The sequence below is a fragment of the Daphnia pulex genome, chromosome 6 (assembly GCF_021134715.1).
Source record: "Daphnia pulex isolate KAP4 chromosome 6, ASM2113471v1".
In the NCBI taxonomy this organism is placed as follows: Eukaryota; Metazoa; Arthropoda; class Branchiopoda; order Diplostraca; family Daphniidae; genus Daphnia; species Daphnia pulex.
Genome location: NC_060022.1, coordinates 2,461,728 through 2,487,658, shown reverse-complemented (window position 1 = coordinate 2,487,658; position 25,931 = coordinate 2,461,728). Strand labels below are relative to the sequence as shown.

Here is a 25,931-nt window from a genome sequence, read left to right as displayed (position 1 = left end):
AAAAAGAAGATAGTAGGAAAAAGAAGATAGTAGGAAAAAGAAGATAGTAGGAAAAAGAAGATAGTAGGAAAAAGAAGATAGTAGGAAAAAGAAGATAGTAGGAAAAAGAAGATAGTAGGAAAAAGAAGATAGTAGGAAAAAGAAGATAGTAGGAAAAAGAAGATAGTAGGAAAAAGAAGATAGTAGGAAAAAGAAGATAGTAGGAAAAAGAAGATAGTAGGAAAAAGAAGATAGTAGGAAAAAGAAGATAGTAGGAAAAAGAAGATAGTAGGAAAAAGAAGATAGTAGGAAAAAGAAGATAGTAGGAAAAAGAAGATAGTAGGAAAAAGAAGATAGTAGGAAAAAGAAGATAGTAGGAAAAAGAAGATAGTAGGAAAAAGAAGATAGTAGGAAAAAGAAGATAGTAGGAAAAAGAAGATAGTAGGAAAAAGAAGATAGTAGGAAAAAGAAGATAGTAGGAAAAAGAAGATAGTAGGAAAAAGAAGATAGTAGGAAAAAGAAGATAGTAGGAAAAAGAAGATAGTAGGAAAAAGAAGATAGTAGGAAAAAGAAGATAGTAGGAAAAAGAAGATAGTAGGAAAAAGAAGATAGTAGGAAAAAGAAGATAGTAGGAAAAAGAAGATAGTAGGAAAAAGAAGATAGTAGGAAAAAGAAGATAGTAGGAAAAAGAAGATAGTAGGAAAAAGAAGATAGTAGGAAAAAGAAGATAGTAGGAAAAAGAAGATAGTAGGAAAAAGAAGATAGTAGGAAAAAGAAGATAGTAGGAAAAAGAAGATAGTAGGAAAAAGAAGATAGTAGGAAAAAGAAGATAGTAGGAAAAAGAAGATAGTAGGAAAAAGAAGATAGTAGGAAAAAGAAGATAGTAGGAAAAAGAAGATAGTAGGAAAAAGAAGATAGTAGGAAAAAGAAGATAGTAGGAAAAAGAAGATAGTAGGAAAAAGAAGATAGTAGGAAAAAGAAGATAGTAGGAAAAAGAAGATAGTAGGAAAAAGAAGATAGTAGGAAAAAGAAGATAGTAGGAAAAAGAAGATAGTAGGAAAAAGAAGATAGTAGGAAAAAGAAGATAGTAGGAAAAAGAAGATAGTAGGAAAAAGAAGATAGTAGGAAAAAGAAGATAGTAGGAAAAAGAAGATAGTAGGAAAAAGAAGATAGTAGGAAAAAGAAGATAGTAGGAAAAAGAAGATAGTAGGAAAAAGAAGATAGTAGGAAAAAGAAGATAGTAGGAAAAAGAAGATAGTAGGAAAAAGAAGATAGTAGGAAAAAGAAGATAGTAGGAAAAAGAAGATAGTAGGAAAAAGAAGATAGTAGGAAAAAGAAGATAGTAGGAAAAAGAAGATAGTAGGAAAAAGAAGATAGTAGGAAAAAGAAGATAGTAGGAAAAAGAAGATAGTAGGAAAAAGAAGATAGTAGGAAAAAGAAGATAGTAGGAAAAAGAAGATAGTAGGAAAAAGAAGATAGTAGGAAAAAGAAGATAGTAGGAAAAAGAAGATAGTAGGAAAAAGAAGATAGTAGGAAAAAGAAGATAGTAGGAAAAAGAAGATAGTAGGAAAAAGAAGATAGTAGGAAAAAGAAGATAGTAGGAAAAAGAAGATAGTAGGAAAAAGAAGATAGTAGGAAAAAGAAGATAGTAGGAAAAAGAAGATAGTAGGAAAAAGAAGATAGTAGGAAAAAGAAGATAGTAGGAAAAAGAAGATAGTAGGAAAAAGAAGATAGTAGGAAAAAGAAGATAGTAGGAAAAAGAAGATAGTAGGAAAAAGAAGATAGTAGGAAAAAGAAGATAGTAGGAAAAAGAAGATAGTAGGAAAAAGAAGATAGTAGGAAAAAGAAGATAGTAGGAAAAAGAAGATAGTAGGAAAAAGAAGATAGTAGGAAAAAGAAGATAGTAGGAAAAAGAAGATAGTAGGAAAAAGAAGATAGTAGGAAAAAGAAGATAGTAGGAAAAAGAAGATAGTAGGAAAAAGAAGATAGTAGGAAAAAGAAGATAGTAGGAAAAAGAAGATAGTAGGAAAAAGAAGATAGTAGGAAAAAGAAGATAGTAGGAAAAAGAAGATAGTAGGAAAAAGAAGATAGTAGGAAAAAGAAGATAGTAGGAAAAAGAAGATAGTAGGAAAAAGAAGATAGTAGGAAAAAGAAGATAGTAGGAAAAAGAAGATAGTAGGAAAAAGAAGATAGTAGGAAAAAGAAGATAGTAGGAAAAAGAAGATAGTAGGAAAAAGAAGATAGTAGGAAAAAGAAGATAGTAGGAAAAAGAAGATAGTAGGAAAAAGAAGATAGTAGGAAAAAGAAGATAGTAGGAAAAAGAAGATAGTAGGAAAAAGAAGATAGTAGGAAAAAGAAGATAGTAGGAAAAAGAAGATAGTAGGAAAAAGAAGATAGTAGGAAAAAGAAGATAGTAGGAAAAAGAAGATAGTAGGAAAAAGAAGATAGTAGGAAAAAGAAGATAGTAGGAAAAAGAAGATAGTAGGAAAAAGAAGATAGTAGGAAAAAGAAGATAGTAGGAAAAAGAAGATAGTAGGAAAAAGAAGATAGTAGGAAAAAGAAGATAGTAGGAAAAAGAAGATAGTAGGAAAAAGAAGATAGTAGGAAAAAGAAGATAGTAGGAAAAAGAAGATAGTAGGAAAAAGAAGATAGTAGGAAAAAGAAGATAGTAGGAAAAAGAAGATAGTAGGAAAAAGAAGATAGTAGGAAAAAGAAGATAGTAGGAAAAAGAAGATAGTAGGAAAAAGAAGATAGTAGGAAAAAGAAGATAGTAGGAAAAAGAAGATAGTAGGAAAAAGAAGATAGTAGGAAAAAGAAGATAGTAGGAAAAAGAAGATAGTAGGAAAAAGAAGATAGTAGGAAAAAGAAGATAGTAGGAAAAAGAAGATAGTAGGAAAAAGAAGATAGTAGGAAAAAGAAGATAGTAGGAAAAAGAAGATAGTAGGAAAAAGAAGATAGTAGGAAAAAGAAGATAGTAGGAAAAAGAAGATAGTAGGAAAAAGAAGATAGTAGGAAAAAGAAGATAGTAGGAAAAAGAAGATAGTAGGAAAAAGAAGATAGTAGGAAAAAGAAGATAGTAGGAAAAAGAAGATAGTAGGAAAAAGAAGATAGTAGGAAAAAGAAGATAGTAGGAAAAAGAAGATAGTAGGAAAAAGAAGATAGTAGGAAAAAGAAGATAGTAGGAAAAAGAAGATAGTAGGAAAAAGAAGATAGTAGGAAAAAGAAGATAGTAGGAAAAAGAAGATAGTAGGAAAAAGAAGATAGTAGGAAAAAGAAGATAGTAGGAAAAAGAAGATAGTAGGAAAAAGAAGATAGTAGGAAAAAGAAGATAGTAGGAAAAAGAAGATAGTAGGAAAAAGAAGATAGTAGGAAAAAGAAGATAGTAGGAAAAAGAAGATAGTAGGAAAAAGAAGATAGTAGGAAAAAGAAGATAGTAGGAAAAAGAAGATAGAATAATTAAAAATAGAAAAAGGAAATTTGAAAAATTATAAAAAGAAAAAGAAGGAAGATTGAAAAATAGAAAAAGAAGGAAGATTGAAAAATAGAAAAAGAAGGAAGATTGAAAAATAGAAAAAGAAGGAAGATTGAAAAATAGAAAAAGAAGGAAGATTGAAAAATAGAAAAAGAAGGAAGATTGAAAAATAGAAAAAGAAGGAAGATTGAAATATTAAAAATAGAAAAAGAAGGAAGATTGAAAAATAGAAAAAGAAGGAAGTTTGAAAAATTAAAAAAAGAAAAAGAAGGAAGATTGAAAAATTAAAAAAAGAAAAAGAAGGAAGATTGAAAAATTAAAAAAAGAAAAAGAAGGAAGATTTGAAAAAAAGAAAAAGAAGGTAGATTGAAAAATAGAAAAAGAAAGACTAAAAAATTAAAAAAAGAAAAATATTAAATAAGGAAAAAATAAAAAAGTTAAAATAAAGATAAACAAAAAGAATAGGATAAAGAGAAATCAAGATAAAAAAAAGGCAGTTTTAAAGCATATTTACTCATGATGGCGAATTGGTTATGCCTTAATGGTGTAGAACTTCGAAGCCTCGGTATAGTAGTATTGGGCAGCGTAGGTTGTAATGTAATACTTGAGGGCGTTGGTAGTGTAATATAGAAGTCTCGGTTTGTTGATTGTAGACACTGATTGTAGACACTGATTGTAGACACTGATTGTAGACACTGATTGTAGACACTGATTGTAGACACTGATTGTAGACACTGATTGTAGACACTGATTTAGCATCCGTGGTTGTGTAACATTAATATTTCCCGTTAATAAATCCCGGTGTAGTAACAGGTCGTAAAGTTTGTTGTGTAGTAAGACAGCAACGTCGCTGGTTAATATCCGCCATACCCAGGAAACATCACTACACCAACACCACATCACTTTATCACCATCCTCAACAGTAGCAAAACACCGGTTATCTAAAAGATAAACAATGTGAACATTAGTTTTAAATTGTAACTATTCATATTTACAACAACGATAACACTAATCCACGATTCTAATTAAAATGTAATATTTACCCATGGTTGAGAATATTTCTAATGATTATGGCAGTTGTTAACAACACTACTCTGCAGTAGGTTAAGGGGTAGTACTTACACCCCTCGATACTCAACCGCTTTGGTGTTTTAATAAGCTGCAGCCTCGGTGTAGTGCCTATAATCAAAATAATATTTCGAAACATCAGTATAGTAACCTAGAACAGCGTAGGATGTGGTAAAATACTTTGTAGCTTTGGTGGTGTAGAATTTGAGATCTCCAGTGTAGTACTCGTTTTGTTGATGTAACTTGGGGTAGACTGATACTTCCGTGCAGTACCTCGAAGCAGCGTAGATATTCGTATATATTGCGTATGTTAATGTTAAGTAGTAAGGCAGCAACGTGGTGTAATATTCTATAGCTGTTGGTACTTGAAAATCAGCATACCCAGGATACATCGGTACACTCGTCGTCGACCCAGCCATCAATGATACAACACGCAACAGTCATATCAAATTATCAACAACCAGAAACTATGTAGAATTGATTCACGACTCGAAATATAAATGAATATCTACCCATCAATGCGAATTGGTTTACCTTCAATGGTGTAGTACTTCGGAGCTTCAATGTAGCGGTTGGGGGCAGCGTAACAATCGGGGTCAATGGTGGTGTAGTAAACAGTGCCTCTGTTGTAGCTCGGACCAGAGTAATGCTTAGGTTACTCGATGTAGTAAACTGGGGTAGCACATGTACTTGTGTAATATTCTGCATTTTCTGTGAAGTATACTTGGTAGTCCCGGTGTGGTAACAGGTCGTCACCTATGTTGATGTGTAGTAAGACAGCAGCGTCGCGGTTTAATATCCGCCATGCCCAGGGAATATCGGTACACCAGTGGTCGACTCAGCCAGCAACGATACAACATTCAACAGCAGCACGAAGCCAGTTAACTAGACAATGAGAATAATCAATGTTCAATTATAAAGTGACACAAAAACAAGTAAATTTGAATTGTCACAAAACACTAGTTGAACTTTTTGTTTACCTATTATTGAGAATTGGAATAGTGCAGTTATATTGCCGGGTCGGAGATGCTTGCTCAACTGATTTCTACACTTTTCTTCTCTCCTTTTATACGACTTTTTCTCACTCTAACTCAATGAAAAGTGGCCCGTTCTTACCCAACCCCCCAACACCACTACATGACAAGTTTTACGTAATGATCTCCGTGACCTCGGAAGTTTGCATGGCATTCACATTCTTTTCCTTCTGCAGGTTGACGTTACCGGGATTGGAATAGGTCAACAACAAGAACAACAACAAGACAACAACCAATATCAAAATGAACACCAAATAATTGTGTCTTAAATCTCAATTTATAAACAGCAATTGACATTTAAAATAATGATTAAAAAAAATTACTTGGCATGGAAAAACTCGATGCGCATGTGCTAGTGAAGGGTCAACAACGCTTCATGGATTATACTATTTAAGAGAATTCTTGCAGAAGATAAACTTCAGTTTCACAGCCCATTAACCACACACATTCCAACACAAAACCCCACATGTTTAAATGCCTTGTTATGTAGAACTTCCCCTTAAAATAAGTCCAAAGCAATTTTTTCCTAAGCCAAAATATTTTCCCTACCCTCTACTTCCCTCTTCCCTCTACTAAGCACGAGAGAATTAAGCAATTTGGACCCATATCTGTTTCCATTTCTGGCTTCACCCCATGCCGACTAAAACTAAATGCTGGAAGTCTGATACCGATAGAGAATAAAAGAAACACTTACTGCTGGCAGAAACTGAAGGACGTCTATAATTCAGGGCGTGTTGGCGTGTAGTTGACTAAACAATTAAAAATATTTATATTAATATTCAATAACCGGCAACAAATAGAACAATGAAGGATAAATTACCCATGACTGCGAACTCGTTTATCGATGAACAATCCAGTTGGCGATGGGGTTGGCGAAGGAAACATCGGTACACCAGTGGTCGACCAAGCCATCAACGATACAACACCCAACAGCAACACGACGCCACAGTTAAATAGACAAACAGTGAATGGCATATTAACCCATAGTCAATAATAGACTTAGTAATACAAAACTATGTAGAGAAACGAAATGTTTACCAATTGTTTCGAGCTGGTAATGCGATGAAGAAGCCAGTTGGTACAGGCAGTCCACAGCAGTTGTTGCCATGTCGGTGATGCTCACCCAACTGATGTCTGTATCCTTTTCTCTCTCCTTTTATACACATTTTTTTTCGCACCCTCACCTCCTAAGCCTTGCGGGTATTGTACCTGCTTGATAATGAAACGTCATTTTCTCACCCAACCTCTACACCACATGACACGTTTTACGTAATGATTTCCGTGACCTTCGAAGCACACTGGCCTCTACAAAAAACAAAATCAAAATGAATACCAAATGGTTATGTAACAAAACATTTCTCGTTCTCACCCAACCACTTCAGCACTGAATGACAAGTTAACTTAACAATCAATGTCACCTTCGAGTGCGAAGGAAGGGCATGCAAACTGGTCTTTCTTCCTGCTGGTTTGTGTTGCTGGGAATTGGAATGGGTAGACAACAGGTCAACAACCAATATCAAAAGGAATATCATAATAATAGCTTAAAACTCGGTTTGTAAATAGCATTTGACATTGGAGAAATAAGATGAGAATGATTGAAAAAATGACTTAACATGTAAAAGCTAAAAAGCCCTTCCATACGGTCAGATGCTATTTAGTCAAAAACGCTTCATGGATTATACTATTTGAGAGAAATCTAGCAGAAGATAAACTTCAGTTTCGGAGCCCCATAACCACACACATTCTAACACAAATCCCCACATGTTTAAATGCCTTGTTATGTAGAACTTCCCCTTAAATTAATCCAAAGCAATTTTTTCCTCAGTCAAAATATTTTCCCCACCCTCCACTTCAAACAATTGCATATAACTATTCAAATATTTCAAACATAAAGTGTGTATAGATACGAGAAAATCTCGATAAAATTAAAGCAACACCCATTGAACCCCACATCTGTTTTCATTCCTGGCTTCACCCCATACCAACTGAAACAGAATGCTGGAAGTCTGAAACCGATAGAGAATTAAAGAAACACACTTACTGCATTGCAGAAGCTGAAGGATATCTAAAATTCAGGGCGTCGGTGTAGTAGCTCGGGGGATCATGAGTTGTGGTGTAATTCCCTGGAGCATTGATGGTGTAATAACCGGCTGAAGCGTATGCTGTTGTTGTGTAGTAGGACGTCGACATTGCGGTTTGGTATCCGTACCGAAAGTCATTGGTAGACTAGCGGACGACCCAGCCATCAACGATATCCGACAGCAGCACGACATTATAGTTAGCTAAACAATTAAAAATATTAATATTAATATCAATATCAATAACCGTCATATTACCAAATAGAACAAAGAAGAATTGATAAACATTCAACATAACATTACCAATAATTGCGAACTGGTTAAACGATGAACAATCCAGTTGGTGATGGCGTTGGTGAAGGAAACATCGGTACACCAGTGGTCGACCCAGCCATCAACGATACAACACCCAACAGCAGCACGACGCCATGGTTAAATAGACAAATTATATATTTAAACATTGGCATCAAATAGCAACTGATAATTAAACCATAGTCAATAGTAAACTTAATAATACAAAACTCTATGTAGAGTAACGGAATGTTTACCAATTGTTGCGAGCTGGTAATGCGATGAAGAAGCCAATTGGTACAGGTGGTCCACAGCAGTTGTTGCCGTGTCGGTGATGCTCACCCAACTGATGTCTGTATCCTTTTCTCTCTCCTTTTATACGAATTTTTTTCGCACCCTCACCTCCTAAGCCTTGCGGGTATTGTACCTGCTTGATAATGAAACACGTCATTTTCTCACCCAACCTCTACACCACATGACACGTTTTACGTAATGATTTCCGTGACCTTCGAAGCAAACTGGCCTATCCTTCTGCAGGTTGACGTCGCTGATGGGGATGGGTCTACAAAAAAAAACAAAATCAAAATGAATACCAAATGGTTATGTAACAAAATATTTCTCGTTCTCACCCAACCTCTACAGCACTGCATAGCACGTTTAATAACTTAAACATCAATGTGACCTTCGAGCGCGAAGGAAGGACATGCAAACTGATCTTTCCTTCTGCTGGATTATGTTACTGGGGATTGGAATGGGTCTACAACAGGTCTACAACAGGTCAACAACCAATATCAAAAGGAATATCACGGTTACAGCTTAAAACTCGCTTTGTAAATAGCATTTGAGATTGGAGAAGTAAGATAAGAATGATTGAAAAAATTAGTTTAGCAGCCCATGAACCGCTCAAATTTAACTATACCAACAAATTCCAACACGAAATCCTACATGACTTGTTGAGAAGAACTTCACTTAAAATAATTTAAAATACATTTTTTTCCTTAGCAAAACTATTGTCTCTACGCTCTCTACTTGAAACACTTACACACAATTCAACAAAAGTTCTAGACATTGATAGTGTAGAGGACACGAGAGGATTAAAACATCCGTTAAGCTCATGTCTCTTCCCATGCCAACTAAAACAATCAAATGCTGTAGGTCTGAAACCGATAAAGAATTAAAGAAACACACACTTACTACTTGCAGCAACTGCAGGATAAGATATCTATAATCTACAATTCATGGCGCCGGTGTAGGCGCTATGGACATCATAAGTTGTGGTGTTATTCCCTGGAACCTTGGTGGTGTGGTTGGCTGTTGCGTTTATTGTTGTTAGTAGATCGTCGGCGTTGCGGTTCGGTATCCGCTATACCCAGAGGACATCTGTACACAAATGGTCGTCACAGCCATCAACGGTAAAACACCCATCAGCAGCACGACGCCATAGTCGAAACACAAAACAAAACAAACAAAACAAACACAAAATACAAAACATCATATAAAAACAGAACACATACCAATGATTACGGACTGGTACTAAGATGAAGAAGACAGCTGGTGACAGATGGTGCTCTGCAATTGTTGCCGCGTCGGAGCTGCTCACTCAACTGATTTCAAACGCCTTTTCTCTCTCCTTTTATACGATTTTTTCTCACCCTGTTTCACCTCCTAAGCCTTACGGCCTCCGTACCTGCTTGATAATGATGCAACACATCCCGTTCTCACCCAACCTCTACACTACTGCATGACATGTTTTACGTAATGCTTTCCGTGACCGTCGAAAGTAAAGGACATACAAACTGGCCCAGCCTTCTGCAGGTTGACTTTCCTAATGGGGATGGGTCTACAACAAACAAAATCAAAATTAATACCAAATGGTTGTGTAACAAAACATGTCTCGTTCTCGCCCAAATTCTACAGCACTGAATGACACGATTTACGTAAAAATCACCTTTGAAGTGAAGATAAACAAAAGCAATCCAGCATCTTACTTAAAAAGGCTTTGTCACTCTTTTTTACTGATTCTAAAGTTAACATTCTTAGGCACGTCTATTAGAAACCAATTATATCTTATCATCAACATTCCTATACAAACCACTTTCCGGAAGAAGGTTAACGTAAGCAAAGAAACTGTAGATTAACCAATACCAGAGTCAACCCCAGCTTATTCCGAGTCAACCACACCTTTCACCATCTACACATCGAGCAGCAAACACCATCATTCAACAGTTTGAATAAATCTAGCTTTCGAAAATTAAAGGAAAAAAATTGCTTCAACTTTGGAAATACGCAGTAGTTACAAAATTAAATTAGCGTGCTAACGACTTCTTTAAACGTTGCTTCAACAATTCTTTTTCAAAATTTTAAGCCAGCAATAATCGTCAACACTTGTTTTGCAATCAAATGTAGTTGAAACAAAATGAAACTGAATGAAAATGTAATGAAATATCCAATAAGGAATATATTTAATTGACTAATATTACAACTTAATTTGGAAAACGAATATCAAAAATAGTTACCATTCCAATAAAGTTTGAAGTAACGAGACATTTCAGCATACGGACAGCACTTTCAGGACACATGGTCGGACGACACACTGGGAGTGGGACTGATATTGTAGCCTGTAGGCAAAATAACCTTTAGATCCACACACGAATACCAGAATATACCTAATTCACATACACAATAGCGTTCATGGACATAAATTTAAAACAAATCTTCATCTTCACAATGGAAAATGTTGAAGCTCGTTGTCATGACAAACATCGTCAGCGTGCAGCGTCCCGAAGACGAATAAGGTAATACTGTAGAGGAGTATTCACTTCTGTTCGCCTCGGTCTTCTGTAGTCTGTACTGACAACTGAGGAACTGACAGTAGCTGACTGCAACACCAAACCACCTGGTGGACGAATTCTACTAACCCTACCTTTTGACAAAAATTCTAACCCCACCTTTTGACACAAACTTTACAACCTTCAATGCTTCAATAAACACTTGTAATCATAAATATGTCCAACAAGTTGATAAAACGTAGAAAAAAAATTTACCACCTTTTTATGAAATCGACCTCAAATTTGACAAGGATTACGTAGGTAAAGCACTATCACTTGTCCATCATCGGCATCATGTTCGAAAATTGAAGCCCGTCTTGATTGAATGCCATTGCAAGTTCGATTACGGATGACTATTAGCTCAAACACAACTAGGCCTACTAGCTCAAAGTGAACGGGCGGACTGGCGGTTAAACGACTGAATCATCAAATCGTTTTCCTATTTTTTAAATTAGCTGATAAGTAAATAAATGTATAGAAGAAATAAAGTGAAAAAAGACATGTAGATATGTGAACATAAAAATTAACATTGAACTAATCATGAAGAATACCATATATTTAATGGTATCCAATTATTCATAGACCTGTTCATCACCAGCACATCCATGTAAGCCCTGTGTCTAGAAGAGCATGAGCACATTTTTAACTTGAACTCATTTTTTTCTTATTATAAATTTTACAAAAAAAAAAGTATTTTAATTATGTGTGTAACTATGTATGCTTCAGTACACACAATTAAGACAAAAAAAATGGCATTTTTTTTCATAACAAATTAAAGCCATGCTTCAAAGTTCAAACACATTAAATAAAAGGAAAGTTTTATGAAACTAGATGATGGTAACTTTTACTGGTCCTTCTTCTCTATTTCTGTAGTTTCTAATTGTATAGGATCTGTTTCCTCAGATTGAAAAGGCATTTCAGATGGCAAAGGAACTTTTTCAGATGGCAAAGGAACTGGTTCAGATGGGAAAGAGGTTTCAGCAGGCAAAAATATTTCACTGCCAGGGCATCCGAGGTCCACAACTTCGTTACAATTTAACTGAAGTCCTAGTAACGCACAAAGTTTGCCGCGCACATTGTCACTTTTTCTCAATAGTTCGCCCTAGAATCAGGAAAAGTGTATCAAATATAGTTTTATAAGGAAAGGTATTTAATTCAATGTTACCTGAATGGTGTTAAGGCAGAGCCCTGTGAGAGCAAGACCGAAAATAATGTATACAACACTTGTCAAAAGAGCAAGAGGATGCTGTAATATAAAACATTAAAGGTTAACAATAACTGTCTACTCCAAGGACTTTGGTTTTTTAATTTACTTGTGGTACATAGTCACCAAATCCAATTGTTGTCAATGTTATGTAAACAAAGTAAAAGGCTTCTAAAGGAGACCAGTCTTCACTTAAGAAAAAAAGGATGGATCCCCAGAGAAGATAAAGAAAAAGAAGGCAGATGGCTACTAGTGCTGAAATGTCAAACTGGTCATCAACAGAGAAGGTTCTGGAAGTATTAACACTGTTGATGGCATTATTGTAGATTCCTTGAAAAGTTTCAAACAGTGGCCCAACCAGCCTTTTTGATTTTCCTTGTTCAAAAATTTTGTTGATTGTGTTATGTATTAACCTCAACAAATTCTATATTCATAAAGGAATTATTAGAAGAATTCAGAAATATAAAGGTAAAATATGTTTTTTCCCCTACATTGATAAGTTTTGAGTGGCAAATTCTCTTTCCTGAGGGAGTTGCCCCAAATCTGACAATATAAACCCATGAGAGTTTCAATATTCTTGTCAGAAGTAACCCACTTTCAGCCAACAAAATAAGAAATAGAGGAATTCCAAAAGTGGAGTAGCAAATAGTAATCATTCGTCCAAGCCACGTAACTGGCACTATATGGCCATATCCTGAAAATAAAATAAAATATCTATCATTGCCATTACATTGCCACCAACATGACTTTCAGCTGAACAAACATTTTATTTACCAATTGTAGATACTGTCGTCATGCTAAATGCGACGGCATCCCAAAAACCCCAAGTTCTTTTTCCTGTGTAAGAAGTGAGACCAGCGCTGAAAGCTTCATGAAGCTGGTCTTCAAAATCAATCAGCCGTTGACGGGCCAACTCTCTCCATTCGTCTTCGGGTAATATTGCAGACTGTTCCCATAATTCTTCAATGAAGTGACGCCGGATGCGCAAGGCTCCACACTTGTAGCGACTTTCGTGCCAGCCTTAAAGGGAACAACGTAGAAAACATAAATTTTCTCTTTGTTTACATTTACATGGATAGCAGACAGAAGTTTGTCATGCCATCTAGCGGTTGTACTGAAATCAAACCCTGGGTAACATTTTGTTGTGGTGAAAGACAAAAGGTTTATGAACATAAACATACCTTCTAACGAAGCAAAGAGAAGTCCACCAAACAGCCAAAAAGCTCCATTGATGATGAGGAGCAAACAACACCATGACATACCCGATCGAATCGTTCGCCAAGATGCAGGACACTCATTCAAAACATATTTTAATGTTGATCGGGAATCCCGAAATATTTCCCGAGTAGCACGCCAAAGTGAGACTTTTTCGACCTGAATGGCACTATCTACAGGGCTCTCCATGCCTATGTTCTATCGCTATCTATAATAGCACGTGCTATTCGAGTTTTGATAAACCTAGATAGAAAAAATTACTTCAACGAATAACGTAAGATATTGTACTAAGTGCAGTTGCTTACCCGGTAAGAGTATCCGGTCTTTGTATCTGTGTTTGTTTCAATGTTTCTTAAAATAACTATGAGCTGGCCTTTTTAGACTGCAACCCGTTCTTCTTTCTCTAAGACTAACTTTTTCGAGCGGCTGTTTTGTGCTCATGATGGTAGCTACCGAACAGAAACACAGCGGCGTTCAACCCCATGTTTAATTTTAGAAATGCGACAAAATGCGGATGCAAGTCGACTGATCGATAGATACACTAAATCAGACTTTACTTAGATATTCTTTCACTGTTGTCTACGTTTCTTTTGTAATTAATAATTAATAAGTACCGTAGAACCACATATCGTGGTAGAACATTGACTAAAAGGATTAGTCATAATTTCGAAATTTCGAAAGAGGTCGTAAAATATCGATTTTCGTAAACAACATCCAATGTCAAGCAGAGTAAAAGAGAGAGGACGCTTTCGATGAAAGCAGTGCCTAGATTAAATACGCAGAATTTCATTTTTAAAAGTTATAGATTTTCAAATTACTAAATTAAGAAAATTTTCAGGAAATGGTAAATGCAATTTAGTTTGATTATATTATACCTGGTTTTGAGTAACAATTTCCAGGCGGCGCTGGTGTCGAACAGAAAACGAGTGCCCAATCTGTGTTGGTTTCCATGTTTAGCTGTCACATGACACAAGATATCTCTCGTGATCTCTCTTTCCAGACCATTTTTATAACAACTCGAAGTTCTGCAAGTAGTTAAACGTTAGCAGTTGAATTATCCACCAAATAATTTCAACATGGGTGCAAGTGCTGTTCCAATCATTGTCGTAACAGCTTTTTGGTTCGTTGTTGGTGCCATATTACCTTGGTTCGTACCGAAAGGTCCAAACAGGGGGTGAGTTTCAATGAAAACAAATTATCTACTCTTGAACTAAAATTAATAGGTGATCTTGTTTTCTACACAGGGTTACTCAAACAGTCCTCGTCATGACTGCTTGCAGCTGCTGGTTGTTGTGAGTCATAATTTACTAACACTTCAAATTGTCAAGTTTGTGTTATCTTAATGAACAATGCTAGCCAATTTTACACCAATTTTTTGTTAATATGAATCTAATGTTAGTCTTAATTATTTTTGTCTTGTGTTCTTTACAAACTAGTTTGTTTTACTAAAAAATCAAACCTTTTAACAGAAAGTTACATTTTGATTTCAGCTGGCTTTGCTGCTACTTGATGCAAATGAATCCTTTGATTGGTCCTGAAATGAGCAACCATACTCTCCTGGTCATGAAGCAAGAATGGGGATCAAGCTGGAAGGATTAAAATATGTCACATACACATTCCTCTATGTTTAGGTGTGGTTTGTTAATATCATCTTTGTTTTATTCTGTCTTTTGATGTTGCTCTTAGAAATAAAAAAAAATGTAACATTGCAGATGTTATTTGTATACTTACTATGTATCACATTCTGGCATCCTTACCTGGTTGTTGACTATGGATTTTTGTGGAAATGTTGCAACATATAGGCATTTTCTTATTCTTCATCCGTTGATGGAAGTAACTTGTTTTCAAATGCAAAGATGTTATGTGTTGCCTAAACTGAGCTCTATTGTTCCCTTTGATGTCCACTGGGATTCAAGATTAGCTGTCTCCCCCTTCTCTCTTTTTCTTTAAGCTCAAAATGCTTGTGAGCAGTTGTCAAAACATGTACTCTTGCACAGTTGCACTTGCACACGATCCGAAGAATTTGCAAAAAATAACTTCTACGTCAAACGTCACAATTCCTGTGATTGCCAGACCTACTTAATAACTAAGAAAAATGCATTTTTTTTAAATATTGATTATTAGTTACTTCAAATACGGAATGAGAATTATGTATACAACCTATTTATTGCACAAAGCTTGGCAGCGATAATATAAACTCACTGTATTTTTTTAAGTTTGATTTGATTAGGCGACTGGATGGTAAGGAAAAATGACCCCTCCTGTCCAGGATGAAATGTCGATGGAACTATTTGATATGTTCCCGCAGGAACATTCTCCAGTTCTAATATCACAAATCCTGATCTATTTGGTAAATTTTGAAAGTAATAAAATTTGAAAAACGTTTACAGGATAATGTTCAGAGTAAATTACCTAAATGCGCCCGAGGATTTTTTTGTAAATGTCCCAGACGAAGAATCATTATCGCAGAGTGAAATGCATGTGACGTCAAATCCAATTAAAAATTCTTTCGGACCTTTAAGGTCGATTAAAAGATCGCTCGTCTTCTCTAAAGTAAATTGATATTTCGGATTATTTGGATAGGTACGAGGATTATTTCCACAGCCACCGGCACTAACTCCTTTCCAGCCATCCTTTCTTATCTGAGACACAAAATACGATATTTAAAGAATATAAAGTTAAGTAATTTTTAGGGTGCGCACTTACTTCATCTTTGAATCTGTACGGATTCGTTATTTTTTTTAGTTCAATTGGACAAGAACTATACACCCGGAGACTATAGTTTATGGTATTAGATTTCTCGTACTGTGAAATGACGAGGGTGTAGCGTTCGACGCCTGCTTGCGTGTGAAGAAGCTTGCATAGGTAATGAGGACTATTAATGCGGATACCATCGATATAAGGCGGTGGATCGGCTAGATCACATTTTTTATGGAACGAGGTCATATCGAAATTCAAAACTTAATTACATTTTCTTGAAGAAAAAAAACAAGTAATTATATGATTTACCAGGATAATATACACGTTTCCCTTTGTTCTTGTATACTAGAACAGTTATATATTCTTTATTTTCTCGGAAATCGTCTATGTCGGTAATATGCTGAAAAAAACAAATTGCCTTTTGAGGTTGCATGTCACTTAATATTAAATTGTATCATACCCGCGATAGAAGAATCCAGACGGCTGCAGACCCAGGACTACGCACTGTTAAGCTGAATTGAGGATTCTCTCCAATATTGTACAAATCTTTAACCGGCCCTGAGCCAGCGTTCCAACAGCTGTCGAACACAAAACAAGTGAAACATGTTAACGTCATTAAATAACCAACTATAAACGATAATGTTTACCCAATAATTGAAAAAGTGTGGGTGAAGAGAGAAGGATTCCAGCTAAGATATACGACGTCAAAAAAAGTGCACAGACTATCGTAATCTATCCAAAACACTCCATTGTCGAAGTTTGCAGCACTTTCTGGATTATAATTCAACTGTTTTTTCAAATCTTCCGTCCAATGATTGGCATCGAGTTCAGAGTAATTGCCTTTCCATCGAACGTGTGACCAAGGATTTTTAAGCATAATCAAACGGATTCCCTGGTCGAATAAACAATCATAATTACGCAACAGAGCAATAAACGAAGGGAAGAATTGTAAAACGTACTTTCACTTCTTGTATGTTTAGAAGGGCGTAGGCGTGTGCTGAAACCAATCCAGTTCGAACTTCTGCCGCTTCACTCATTTCGCCCGTTGCGACTGTAACAAGGACATCACCCTTATGAAACCTGTCATAAAGTTTCTTGAAAAGTTCTTCCTTTTTAAACTCTTCTCCACCGCTGGATTTCAAAGCGACACGTTCGGGTATCCAGCCGGTCAAGGCGTGTAAATCGATATTCTAAACATAATAAATTTAATGGAATGCACTGATAAAATGCAATTTTGGACCATAACTTACACTATTTGACCCAGGGAAATCATATCCTCCCATGACCTAAATACACAACAAATAAGGTCACTTATTAGCTATGCAGATGACGGAAAATAATTAAACACCCAACCTTCATGTAAGCTTTTTCCAATAAGGAAACCCACAATTCGTTCCGATTTACCTTAAGTAAAACATTGATTGGTTAAAAAAAAACATTTAATCCGATACAAACGTTATAATAAAGTACTGAATATGAACAAAGAAGTTCTCCGTGACGCCCCATGGGTAAATAATCATCAATAACAACCTTTCGAGAGACTCCGTTAATACGCAATCTGATCATGTATTTGCCGCATGAATTGTAAAGTGGCATGCCACTTTTGTTCTGCGGATAAATTATGTTGGTGATGAGTTTTTTGTTGAAACGTTTTTCATACTGGGCAGAAACCTGTATCAAGTTCATAAAAACAAGCTTGCTTTAAGAATCATTTGAATTATTACAATATAATATTGATTGAGTAAAATAGTAGACATTTATGTAAGTCTAGTAAGTTAACTCAGGAAACTTACAGCCAGAGAAGCGACGAACGAGCAATCAGAAACCACAGTCTGTTTAATACTAAAGCAGTCAATGTTTTCAATCACTTTCGGGTCAGCACTTATTTCTTCCGCCCTTGCCCATCTCGAAAATGATTTCTTCTGTTTTGGCGAAAGAGATAGTTTTCCATGTCTGTCCGAGAAAGTAGATAATAAAATGAAACGTTCTTGCAGATCACCGGCCATGAAAGGAACATATTCTCGTCCATTTATCATAGATGTAATTTCTAAAACTTTTTTTTCTTCGCTTGAATAAGTCTGGGCCCCAGACACTTTTAAGTTGGAAACAGAAAGATGTTCAACTGGTGCACTTTCTGATGCCTAATAAGCACACACAAGAAATTAGATAAACTGTATTTTTTCTTTTAATTTAAGTAACAACCCATACTGCTGGTGAAGCTGATGCTGTCTTTTTGTTTGTTTGAGGTTTCATCTTCAATTCTTCAGCGCGATTTAAAGCTTGCATTGCTAATTTGGTCAGTTTTAATTGAAGGTTTTTATCTGATGTTGCTTTAGCCTGTAAAAAACCGTAAAACTGCAATGAAAAAACTGTATTTATACGTAACTGATAACATATTTAAGAAGGTTGACTGACAGCAGAACTGCAGACTTCAACAGCATCTATGTAGAGCGGTAAAGCCTTTTTATGCTCTCCCATTTCATCAACCTCCAAAGCTTTATTAACTGAGTTGCGGGCATTATTTAAAATTGATTGCTGCTCCTCTGTCAATGAAGGCATGTCATTGGATGACAAATCTTCGTAAAACAGAATAAAATTATTATTATAGCCAATATGTTCCAAAATTAATAAACAATAGAAGGAAAATGTCATTATCTAAAATAATTTAAGATAATGTTCAAATAAAAGTTGTTTCTGTTATTGGAATATCTTACTAGTTTTAAATTAATTAATTTCTTCAGGTTCTTTGGGGGAAAAAATCACAATTATTTTATCTTATTTTATTTAAAACATATCCCATTTTGACCATTTAGATATGAACTTATTTCCCAAAAAGCATGTACAAATTATTTACATTAACTTACATAAATTTCTTAATGATGTAGCTCGTTGCTTATACTCATTCGCTTTCACAGCCAAAGTTGCAGACTGTACAATTGAATTTGTAGCTACTATTTCTTCCAAGGCAACAGCAGCTTGTTCATAAAAGTAGGCAGCCCCTTCATGTTTTCCTTCTTGATCAAGTAACACAGCTCTTTTTCCAAGCTCTATAGCTTGTTGTAAAGTTGTTCCAGAAGAAGTCATGATATTTGAAAAATATTATGACTGCAGTACTGAATAAAAAAACATGACAAGGCTACAGGAAACTGGGCGGAAAAGAATACTTTTTCACCAAGTTGATGATTGTGCAATCAGCAGGTGTTCCTTGGAAACTTTAGTCATCAACAGTCAAGAAGGTCGATGACTGGATGACAGCTAAGCAAGCAGACGACTGAAGAGTGAAGATTTCACAGAAATATAAACAACCAGACGTTGCCAGAGTTTGACGTTGCCATTTTTCATGCGGACAAATGCTGCTATTGAAATTCGCCATTATCTTGATTATATTTCGCTAACTGTTTGTTAAATTCAATTATTTTGTTTCAATTTTTTTTAAAATTCATAATTGAACGACCTCTAAGGTCATTTAACTATAGTTGGTCTAAACGACTTACAACGGCTTTACAAGGCATATGCAGTTATGCACGACCCCATCAAAGTCACGATATCCTTATAACTTGTAATTATCTTCGTATTTTCCGTTCAAGGATCAAGTGCATCAATCATCATCCTCCGGAATCATCGTCTACCCCACGCAATAAAATAATTGAACAACTTCGGTTCAGTCATTTATTATCATCAAAGAAGGACTATCGTCCATCCAAATCCATTCCCTGATGTATCCAAGATATACTCCCCCTCATAATTTTCATTTCACTTCCAATATGTATGCTTGGGCCTATCTTTGTCCGGATTTCAATTATGTTTGGCTTATCTATCAAGCGCAGACGTGATTACATTAGCGACGGTATGATGGACATTCATGGCATTGCCCAAATTTCCTGATTACCAAATGCTGCTTATACATACACAGCTGGTGCTCTTGGGGTCTTGGCCCGTCTGCTTGCATAGTTCATTCACGGGTATATGATTTTTTGATAATGTATTACTTTTTACATGCCCACAATACACTTGAACTTACTGAAAGACCAACATGTTTCGAATTGTTCATGTTGTTCGCCGAAATTTAAATGAGTACATTGTGTGTGTGTGTTGTCGGTGGATATAGAGAATATGAGGGAAGAAGGGGGAAGTTCAAATGATTATAATATGATGTACGATGATGAGACTGGTTGGTTGTCACATTGGCATTCAACCGGCCCCCGTATATAAAAACGACTCGTCCCATCGATCCAGGCTCAGCACAACGAAATATAATTTTTTTTTTGTTTGTTTGTTTATTTTTATTTTTTTTTGTTTTTTAAATCAACATGCAAATAAGTTCGATGAAACAAGTCACGCATTACCCTTACTTTTTATTACTTCAAATATGTCTGATTTTTTTTTTCTCAATTGCCTCTCCTTTTCAATAACTAATTCAACGAACTCTGAACCGAATGTCTTTCGGTTCACCACTGAATCAAAGGGGGGGAGGGAAAGAACACACCCAGCAAAACAACAACCATGATGAAGTGTTAACATTCACAAATAACTTGTTTGCCCTTTTTTCTTTGTTCACTTACGAGTATTTTTTTTTCCTCTTTTTTTCATCGATCAATTTGCATACACTTAGTTAACTTTTACTCGATCAGACTCTTTTTTTTCGGATATAATGCCCACCGTCCATAGATGGATATATAAGAGAAGGGTGTGAGAATATCATAATTTTAGAGCGGTGTAGAGGGGAAAAAAGTGAAGGGGGGAACAGGGAAAGAAGAAAGAAAGAAAAAAAAAACGAAACAACAAAAATGATAAATCGAAAACATTTTAGAATCTGCACCGCGCCACTGGCCTTACCGGAAAAATAAAGAACAAATCGTCGAATGGGGGGGGTACAGTAATCATATGGTTGATGAGATGACAACTTCTTTTTAACTTGGCTTACACAATATTCATGATAACAAAGACACGAGTCAAGTATATAATAAAGAGAAACTCCGAAATGGAAGAATATTAAGGAAAAAAAATAAAGAACATGTCACACAATCAATTTTCATAATCTGTTCTAAATGAATAATAATGGTAAAAAAAACTCTTGATGTGGGAAACCGATACAGGATTTAATAAATGGTTGCTTCACGATTTGAAAAATAAAATAATAATGATAATAATAATTGAAAATAAAAAAAAATTACAAAAATGGGCTTATTTCTCAACTCTATAAGAAAATTCTCTCAGTGGGACTCCCAAAAAACACGTCTTCCGACCACGACATGTTTTGCTTTTTTTTCTATTATATGTATATTTATATATATGTGTCGAAAAAAGAGCGTATCACAACTCAGTCCGAATGAACTCTTGTCCTCCGCAAAAATTTTGAAAAAGGAGACTACTATCAGCTGTCTTTCTTTTAACTTTTCGACCTCTGAAAATTTTGAAATTTCTAAGAGAAACGAACATTTTTGTCGAGTAGGAATGCTGACGGTTCTATATGTTTTGTTTTGTTTGTTTTGTTTTTTGACAATTGTAGTTTTGGCGGCCTTTTTGAAAGTGAAAGAAAAAATCAAGGAATTTCTAAAGTGTGTGTTCGTATTGTTTGTTGGTTTTTTTTTGCACGTTCGGAAAAAGGGGGTTTGAAAAAAAAAACGAACAAACAAAAATTAAATAAAAATTAAAAAAAAAAGTTCCGTTTCCTGTTCCAATGGAAATCTACTGGACGTTAGCAAAAAGTGGGAGGTGTGAGGGAGGGCATTGAAGCGAGTGCGCCTTGTGTGTGGTTGTGTTTCCTACATGAGAAAAAAAATAAAAATAAAAAAATAATCCGCATTCGCAACCGCAAAATTGTTTTCCCATGTTGTCAAGCAAAGAGTTCCGACAGAGAGAGAGGGAGAGCAAAACAATGTCCACAATATTATCGATAATAATCCGAGAAAAAATAAAAAAGGAGAGAAAAGCACAAAGCATCGCGATCGTTTTCGATTGCGTTATCAACGGGAAGATAATGAGAGCGAAACGGGGATGGTAAAAAGAGAGAGAGCGAGAGTAGAGAGAGAGAGAGAAAAAAAAATCTGCAAAAATTCTATTACCGCCACCGTTCGATGCGCGGACAACATCGGTACATTAATGAAAATGATGCTCTCTCTCACGGGCGAGCGAAGCTATATCAACTATAGTTATATGTTTAAGCTACGTGATTTTGGTTAACGAGACAGCGAACGACTACATGTCAAAACGGGATGAGGGGGATCATTCATCTTCGTATAATAATAGAGAGGGAAAAAAAGAAACAAACAGGAGGATTTATCTAATTGATGTCGCAACGATTTCGGGGAAATGAATGAAAAACTTGCTGGATGAAATGAAGAACGCATCGGCGAGAGTTGGATTTACTAACTCGTTTCGGGGGCTCCGCATTTGTTTGACACAAAAAGAGAATTTCCCATCTTTGAAAAAATAATAAAATAAAACAAACAAACAATCTTAGTTGGTATGATGGGACTAATGCGAAAGAAGGGAGCGATATATTCAATATGCAAATAGAGACAAAAGCTGTGTACGCAAGTATAAATGTATATGGTGTGTCTGTGTGGGCAATGATGAATGCGCGTCGCCAAAAAAAGGATTTAAAAAAAAGAAAAAATTAAAGCCAAAGGGATAATAATAATATATTCGCTGTCTCAAGTGTCTGGCGATGAAGAAAAAACTAACGGGGCCGATCAGCTTGAAACGCGGGAGAGGGACCGCCCTAGACAAAAAAAAAACCTAGCAAAATAGAAAAGCAAAGGGAATCTTGAACAGAATCGGCTGAAGCCCAGCTATAGCGACTTAAATTTTTCTCATTTGGGGGTCTTTTTTATTGAATCGTGCAACTCAGGAAGGGTGATTGCAAGACTCCGTTCACCAGCATGTGGTCGATTGGTGAGGAGTTCAAAGGCCTTTCTGCGCAAGTTTTTAAATTTTGTCTTCAAAAAAATAAAATAAAAACGAAACAAAAGAAGAAAAATAAAATAACTTTTTTTTTTAAGGAAACGGGCACGCTTGATTTTCTGCTCGACTCGGCTTCTTTATTATTTTCAAAATAACGATTGTCCCGCACGTTTGTACCTCTGTTCAACTGAATAGAGAAAAATATCATTTTGTTTTTTTTTTCAAGGAGATTGCTTTTGTCTGGTAACCTAATTTGTTTGATTCTCTTCTACTCCCAACACAAAACGACAAAAAAAAAGAACCCTTGCCCATTATAATCCGTCTCGATAATATCATTTCTTCTCTTTCTTTCTTCCCTTCCGATATGTCTACGTACAGTACACAAAACACATTAACCCTTTAGATCCGTGGACTTGACTAGACCACAACAACATCATTCCCATCCGCATCTAAGCCTTTCTTTCCAGCAAGGGGGAGATGTTTTTCTATTCTTTTAAAAAAACTCTTTTGTTTTTTTTTGTTTTTTTCTATTTTGTTTCTTCTAAATTTTTAAAGGGAAAAAAATTAATAAAATTTTTTGCATTGGGTTGAATTTCCTTTCCTCTCAAATGGGTATGGCAATTTTTGTTTTTTTAGCGTTCTCTTGTGTCCGATGACAAAATCGCCCCTTTTCAAGGGTACTGACGAACACACGGTACAACACACAGAAACACAACATTCGCTCGCTCTCTCACTCTCTCTTCCTTTTTTGGGTGGGGGAGGGTGCGTGTTCTTCTCTCACCGGGGTTTTGCATCTAAACTTAAACTATAATTTGATGTGAGACAATTTTTTCTTTTTTTTTTAAATGGAGTAGTAGGAGAGGCAGAAAGATAGCGGGACTTTTGTCGTTTCATCTGGTAGCTTTTTTGGTCTCGAATCTTTTTCAAAAAAAAATTTGTTTTTTTAATTTCTGGTCAAAAATTTGTTAAATCTTTTTCAGTCTTCTTGAAGGCGGACTTGGTCCGTGAACGAAGTGAACGAACGGGGAAAGAAAAGATAGTTCATGTACGCTACTCGAAGAATTGGAAAGATTTAAAACAAAATTCGAGAAAGAACCTAAAATGGGGGAGAGAATCGATAGAAACAAATTCGTGATCGAGGAGACGACGACAACTGATGATCTTGAGTCAACGAGACCAATTTGAAAACAAACGTGATTTGTTGAGAATTCTGTTTTGTTTTGTTTTGTCGGAGAGAAGAAGTAGAAATCGAAGTTTGTGTCTCTTGAGAAGAAAGATGGATGGAGAAAAGAGATAAATCATCTGGGGGGGGGGGGATTATAACAGGTGGGGAGAAAAGGATGTGAACCGTACGCGGAGTTCCGGGAGTACGAGAAAACGTGTCGGCGACTTGATGGAGATGATGGAAGAGAAGAGCACGAAGATCATGTGTTGGTATTTTGTTGTTTTTTTTTGCTTTTTTTTGCTTTTTCTGTAGAATTATTTGTCTTGTCTTGTTAAATGTTGATGGGGGGGAGCATCATCGTCTGTGTGTGTTTTTTGTGTGAGTGTTTGTGTATGTGGCAACTGATTCACCGAGCCAGAGACGAGGCGAGGGTGGCCGGATGAGGCAACACGATAGGAAGGTGATAGAATTTGCATGAATTCCGGAGGCATTTGCCAGACACGGCATCTCGGCACACGGTAACGCGCATGTCTGTAATCTCCACGTGATCTAGACGGAAGGAGATAGACACAACAGAGACGGATCAATGATTAGAGTTGGCCAATCGCCGTGAACCATTATTCTAATAATAAACTACAGCACTCAGTGTGCTACTTGAGCAGCAGCACACTCGGCGCTCTACTCGATTGACGCGTAATTCAACGTAATTTACCGTCGAGAAGGTGGATGTACTTGCAGGCAGCGCGTTTGCATTCGCCGTACTTAAAATCGCGGCAGACCGGGAGGGTGTCCAGTAACTGTTTAACATAGAAAAAAAAAGAGGATCGAAAGAAAGGAGACGATAAGTTACCGAAATTCAAACGACACACGACAAAACATTAAAAATTGGTGGACATGAAATTGTTGGGTACGTGAAATGTTTCATTAAGTATCTAAAATCACATTTGGAATTGGATAAACTGTAAATTGAATGTATATCGATTATATTATTAGGTGTGAAGAAGGAGGCCTAAAAAAAATTGGAGTTGGAGGTTGAAGAGGTCTGAACGTTTTGTTGACAGTTTTTTAATTTTTTTTTTTTTTTGAATTAATTTTCTTTTTTTTTCGTCTACTCAATAACATGCTGGCAATCGATTCAAAGCAAAAGCGTAGTACAAGATACTCTTAACGTCTAGTCAAGCTCAGTTAATGTGTTTTTCTCATTCTAAGAAGCAATTAGCAAAGAAAAATTGAAAAAAATGAGGCACTTCTACCATCTGTTATATCGTAGCTACTGCTCGACACACATCGAAGATTATATAAGACACAACAACGACTGCTAAAGTAACTCAAACGTAAGCTATTAATTTCTGTGCAATTAAACATAAACATTAGCTCTTAAAACGTCTAAAAAGAGGATAGTAAAGTACAAGTACATGAATAAAAAGTAAAAAAAAAAAGAAGGATATGTTTTTTTTTTTTTTTTCCTTTTTCTAAATGAAAGCACGAAATCCACCTGGCCAACAAGAATGAGAATGGTTTTATGCTTGCTTACCATACCACACGGAACCAGGCAGAGAAGGTCAAAGCCGAGCATGAATGGCAACTATTGGAAAAAAACCAAATCGTTTTTTTTTTCTAGACACAAGAGAAATCACGTAACAACAAAACGGAGCGTTTGCTTCTTTTGTTTTTTTAATATGGCGAAATGCTATCGAGGCGCAAAGATGTGGCCAGCAGCGGCAGGTGTAAAAGGCTTTTAAGGCGTTTTTTGATTCTCCCTCCCACTCACGGATGCAACACAGACGTCAAAGCGGTACATTTTGTTTGCAGGTGGATGTAAATAATTAAATTGAGAAAAAAATAAATATTTTAAAACTGAAATGAGAAACGAAAGCGTTGCACATCCGATACCACAAAAGTAAAAATTTAAAAATCCCTCTGAATAGTGGGAGATCAAACACCTGTCACCCCCCATAAAAAAAGCTTCTACTAAAAAAACTAGAGATAGT

The 25,931-nt window shown here is 35.8% G+C and overlaps 5 protein-coding genes and 2 long non-coding RNA genes across 25 annotated transcripts in view; 1 reads left to right on the top strand and 6 right to left on the bottom strand.

Annotated features, from left to right (window-relative positions):
- Window positions 1–3,936: 3,936 nt before the first annotated feature.
- On the bottom strand, window positions 3,937–4,917 carry LOC124195386. The gene is made up of 3 exons (XR_006875166.1): window positions 4,700–4,917; window positions 4,495–4,630; window positions 3,937–4,392 (listed from the first exon to the last, which is right to left on the bottom strand). It is a non-coding gene; the product is annotated as an uncharacterized LOC124195386 (long non-coding RNA).
- A 9-nt stretch (window positions 4,918–4,926) lies between these two features.
- On the bottom strand, window positions 4,927–6,752 carry LOC124195387. Its single transcript, XR_006875167.1, has 3 exons — window positions 6,374–6,752; window positions 6,248–6,302; window positions 4,927–5,404 (listed from the first exon to the last, which is right to left on the bottom strand). It is a non-coding gene; the product is annotated as an uncharacterized LOC124195387 (long non-coding RNA).
- Window positions 6,753–7,007: 255 nt separating this feature from the next.
- Window positions 7,008–9,104, bottom strand: LOC124195407. Its single transcript, XM_046589796.1, has 5 exons — window positions 8,552–9,104; window positions 8,412–8,484; window positions 8,180–8,349; window positions 7,935–7,947; window positions 7,008–7,835 (listed from the first exon to the last, which is right to left on the bottom strand). Exons 1-5 carry the CDS (start codon window positions 8,593–8,595, stop codon window positions 7,626–7,628), a joined length of 510 nt encoding a protein of 169 aa, XP_046445752.1. The 5' UTR covers window positions 8,596–9,104; the 3' UTR covers window positions 7,008–7,625.
- A 2,345-nt stretch (window positions 9,105–11,449) lies between these two features.
- LOC124195339 (TWiK family of potassium channels protein 7-like) lies at window positions 11,450–13,811 on the bottom strand. The gene is made up of 7 exons (XM_046589695.1): window positions 13,475–13,811; window positions 13,136–13,412; window positions 12,729–12,974; window positions 12,446–12,648; window positions 12,064–12,378; window positions 11,916–11,996; window positions 11,450–11,852 (listed from the first exon to the last, which is right to left on the bottom strand). The coding sequence occupies exons 2-7, from the start codon at window positions 13,356–13,358 to the stop codon at window positions 11,595–11,597; spliced, it is 1,326 nt and encodes a 441-aa protein (XP_046445651.1). The 5' UTR covers window positions 13,359–13,412; window positions 13,475–13,811; the 3' UTR covers window positions 11,450–11,594.
- Window positions 13,812–14,102: 291 nt separating this feature from the next.
- LOC124195340 (V-type proton ATPase subunit e 1-like) lies at window positions 14,103–14,880 on the top strand. Its single transcript, XM_046589697.1, has 3 exons — window positions 14,103–14,343; window positions 14,414–14,461; window positions 14,660–14,880. Exons 1-3 carry the CDS (start codon window positions 14,246–14,248, stop codon window positions 14,766–14,768), a joined length of 255 nt encoding a protein of 84 aa, XP_046445653.1. The 5' UTR covers window positions 14,103–14,245; the 3' UTR covers window positions 14,769–14,880.
- On the bottom strand, window positions 14,187–19,149 carry LOC124195338 (calpain-7-like). Of its 5 annotated transcripts, none has more exons than XM_046589694.1 (16): window positions 19,042–19,149; window positions 18,734–18,982; window positions 18,285–18,445; window positions 18,078–18,206; window positions 17,663–18,010; window positions 17,340–17,540; window positions 17,223–17,273; window positions 17,120–17,155; window positions 16,829–17,059; window positions 16,517–16,761; window positions 16,330–16,447; window positions 16,179–16,269; window positions 15,876–16,084; window positions 15,582–15,811; window positions 15,372–15,512; window positions 14,187–15,255 (listed from the first exon to the last, which is right to left on the bottom strand). In XM_046589694.1, the coding sequence occupies exons 2-16, from the start codon at window positions 18,951–18,953 to the stop codon at window positions 15,249–15,251; spliced, it is 2,418 nt and encodes an 805-aa protein (XP_046445650.1). In that variant the 5' UTR covers window positions 18,954–18,982; window positions 19,042–19,149; the 3' UTR covers window positions 14,187–15,248. The 5 variants fall into 5 exon arrangements, with proteins under 5 accessions (XP_046445650.1, XP_046445647.1, XP_046445648.1 ...); XM_046589691.1 differs by having other exon boundaries at window positions 18,072–18,206; window positions 19,042–19,127; XM_046589692.1 differs by having other exon boundaries at window positions 18,072–18,206; window positions 18,734–18,974; window positions 19,042–19,098.
- Window positions 19,150–19,836: 687 nt separating this feature from the next.
- LOC124195665 (hormone receptor 4-like) overlaps window positions 19,837–25,931 on the bottom strand; it is a 64,273-nt gene continuing 58,178 nt past the window's right edge. For all 15 annotated transcript variants that reach the window (XM_046590185.1, XM_046590183.1, XM_046590186.1 and 12 more), the window contains 2 exons: window positions 24,653–24,737; window positions 19,837–24,489 (listed from right to left, as the gene is read on the bottom strand). The gene's annotated coding sequence lies outside the window, so the exon portion shown is untranslated. The remainder of the gene's footprint in view (window positions 24,490–24,652; window positions 24,738–25,931) is intronic.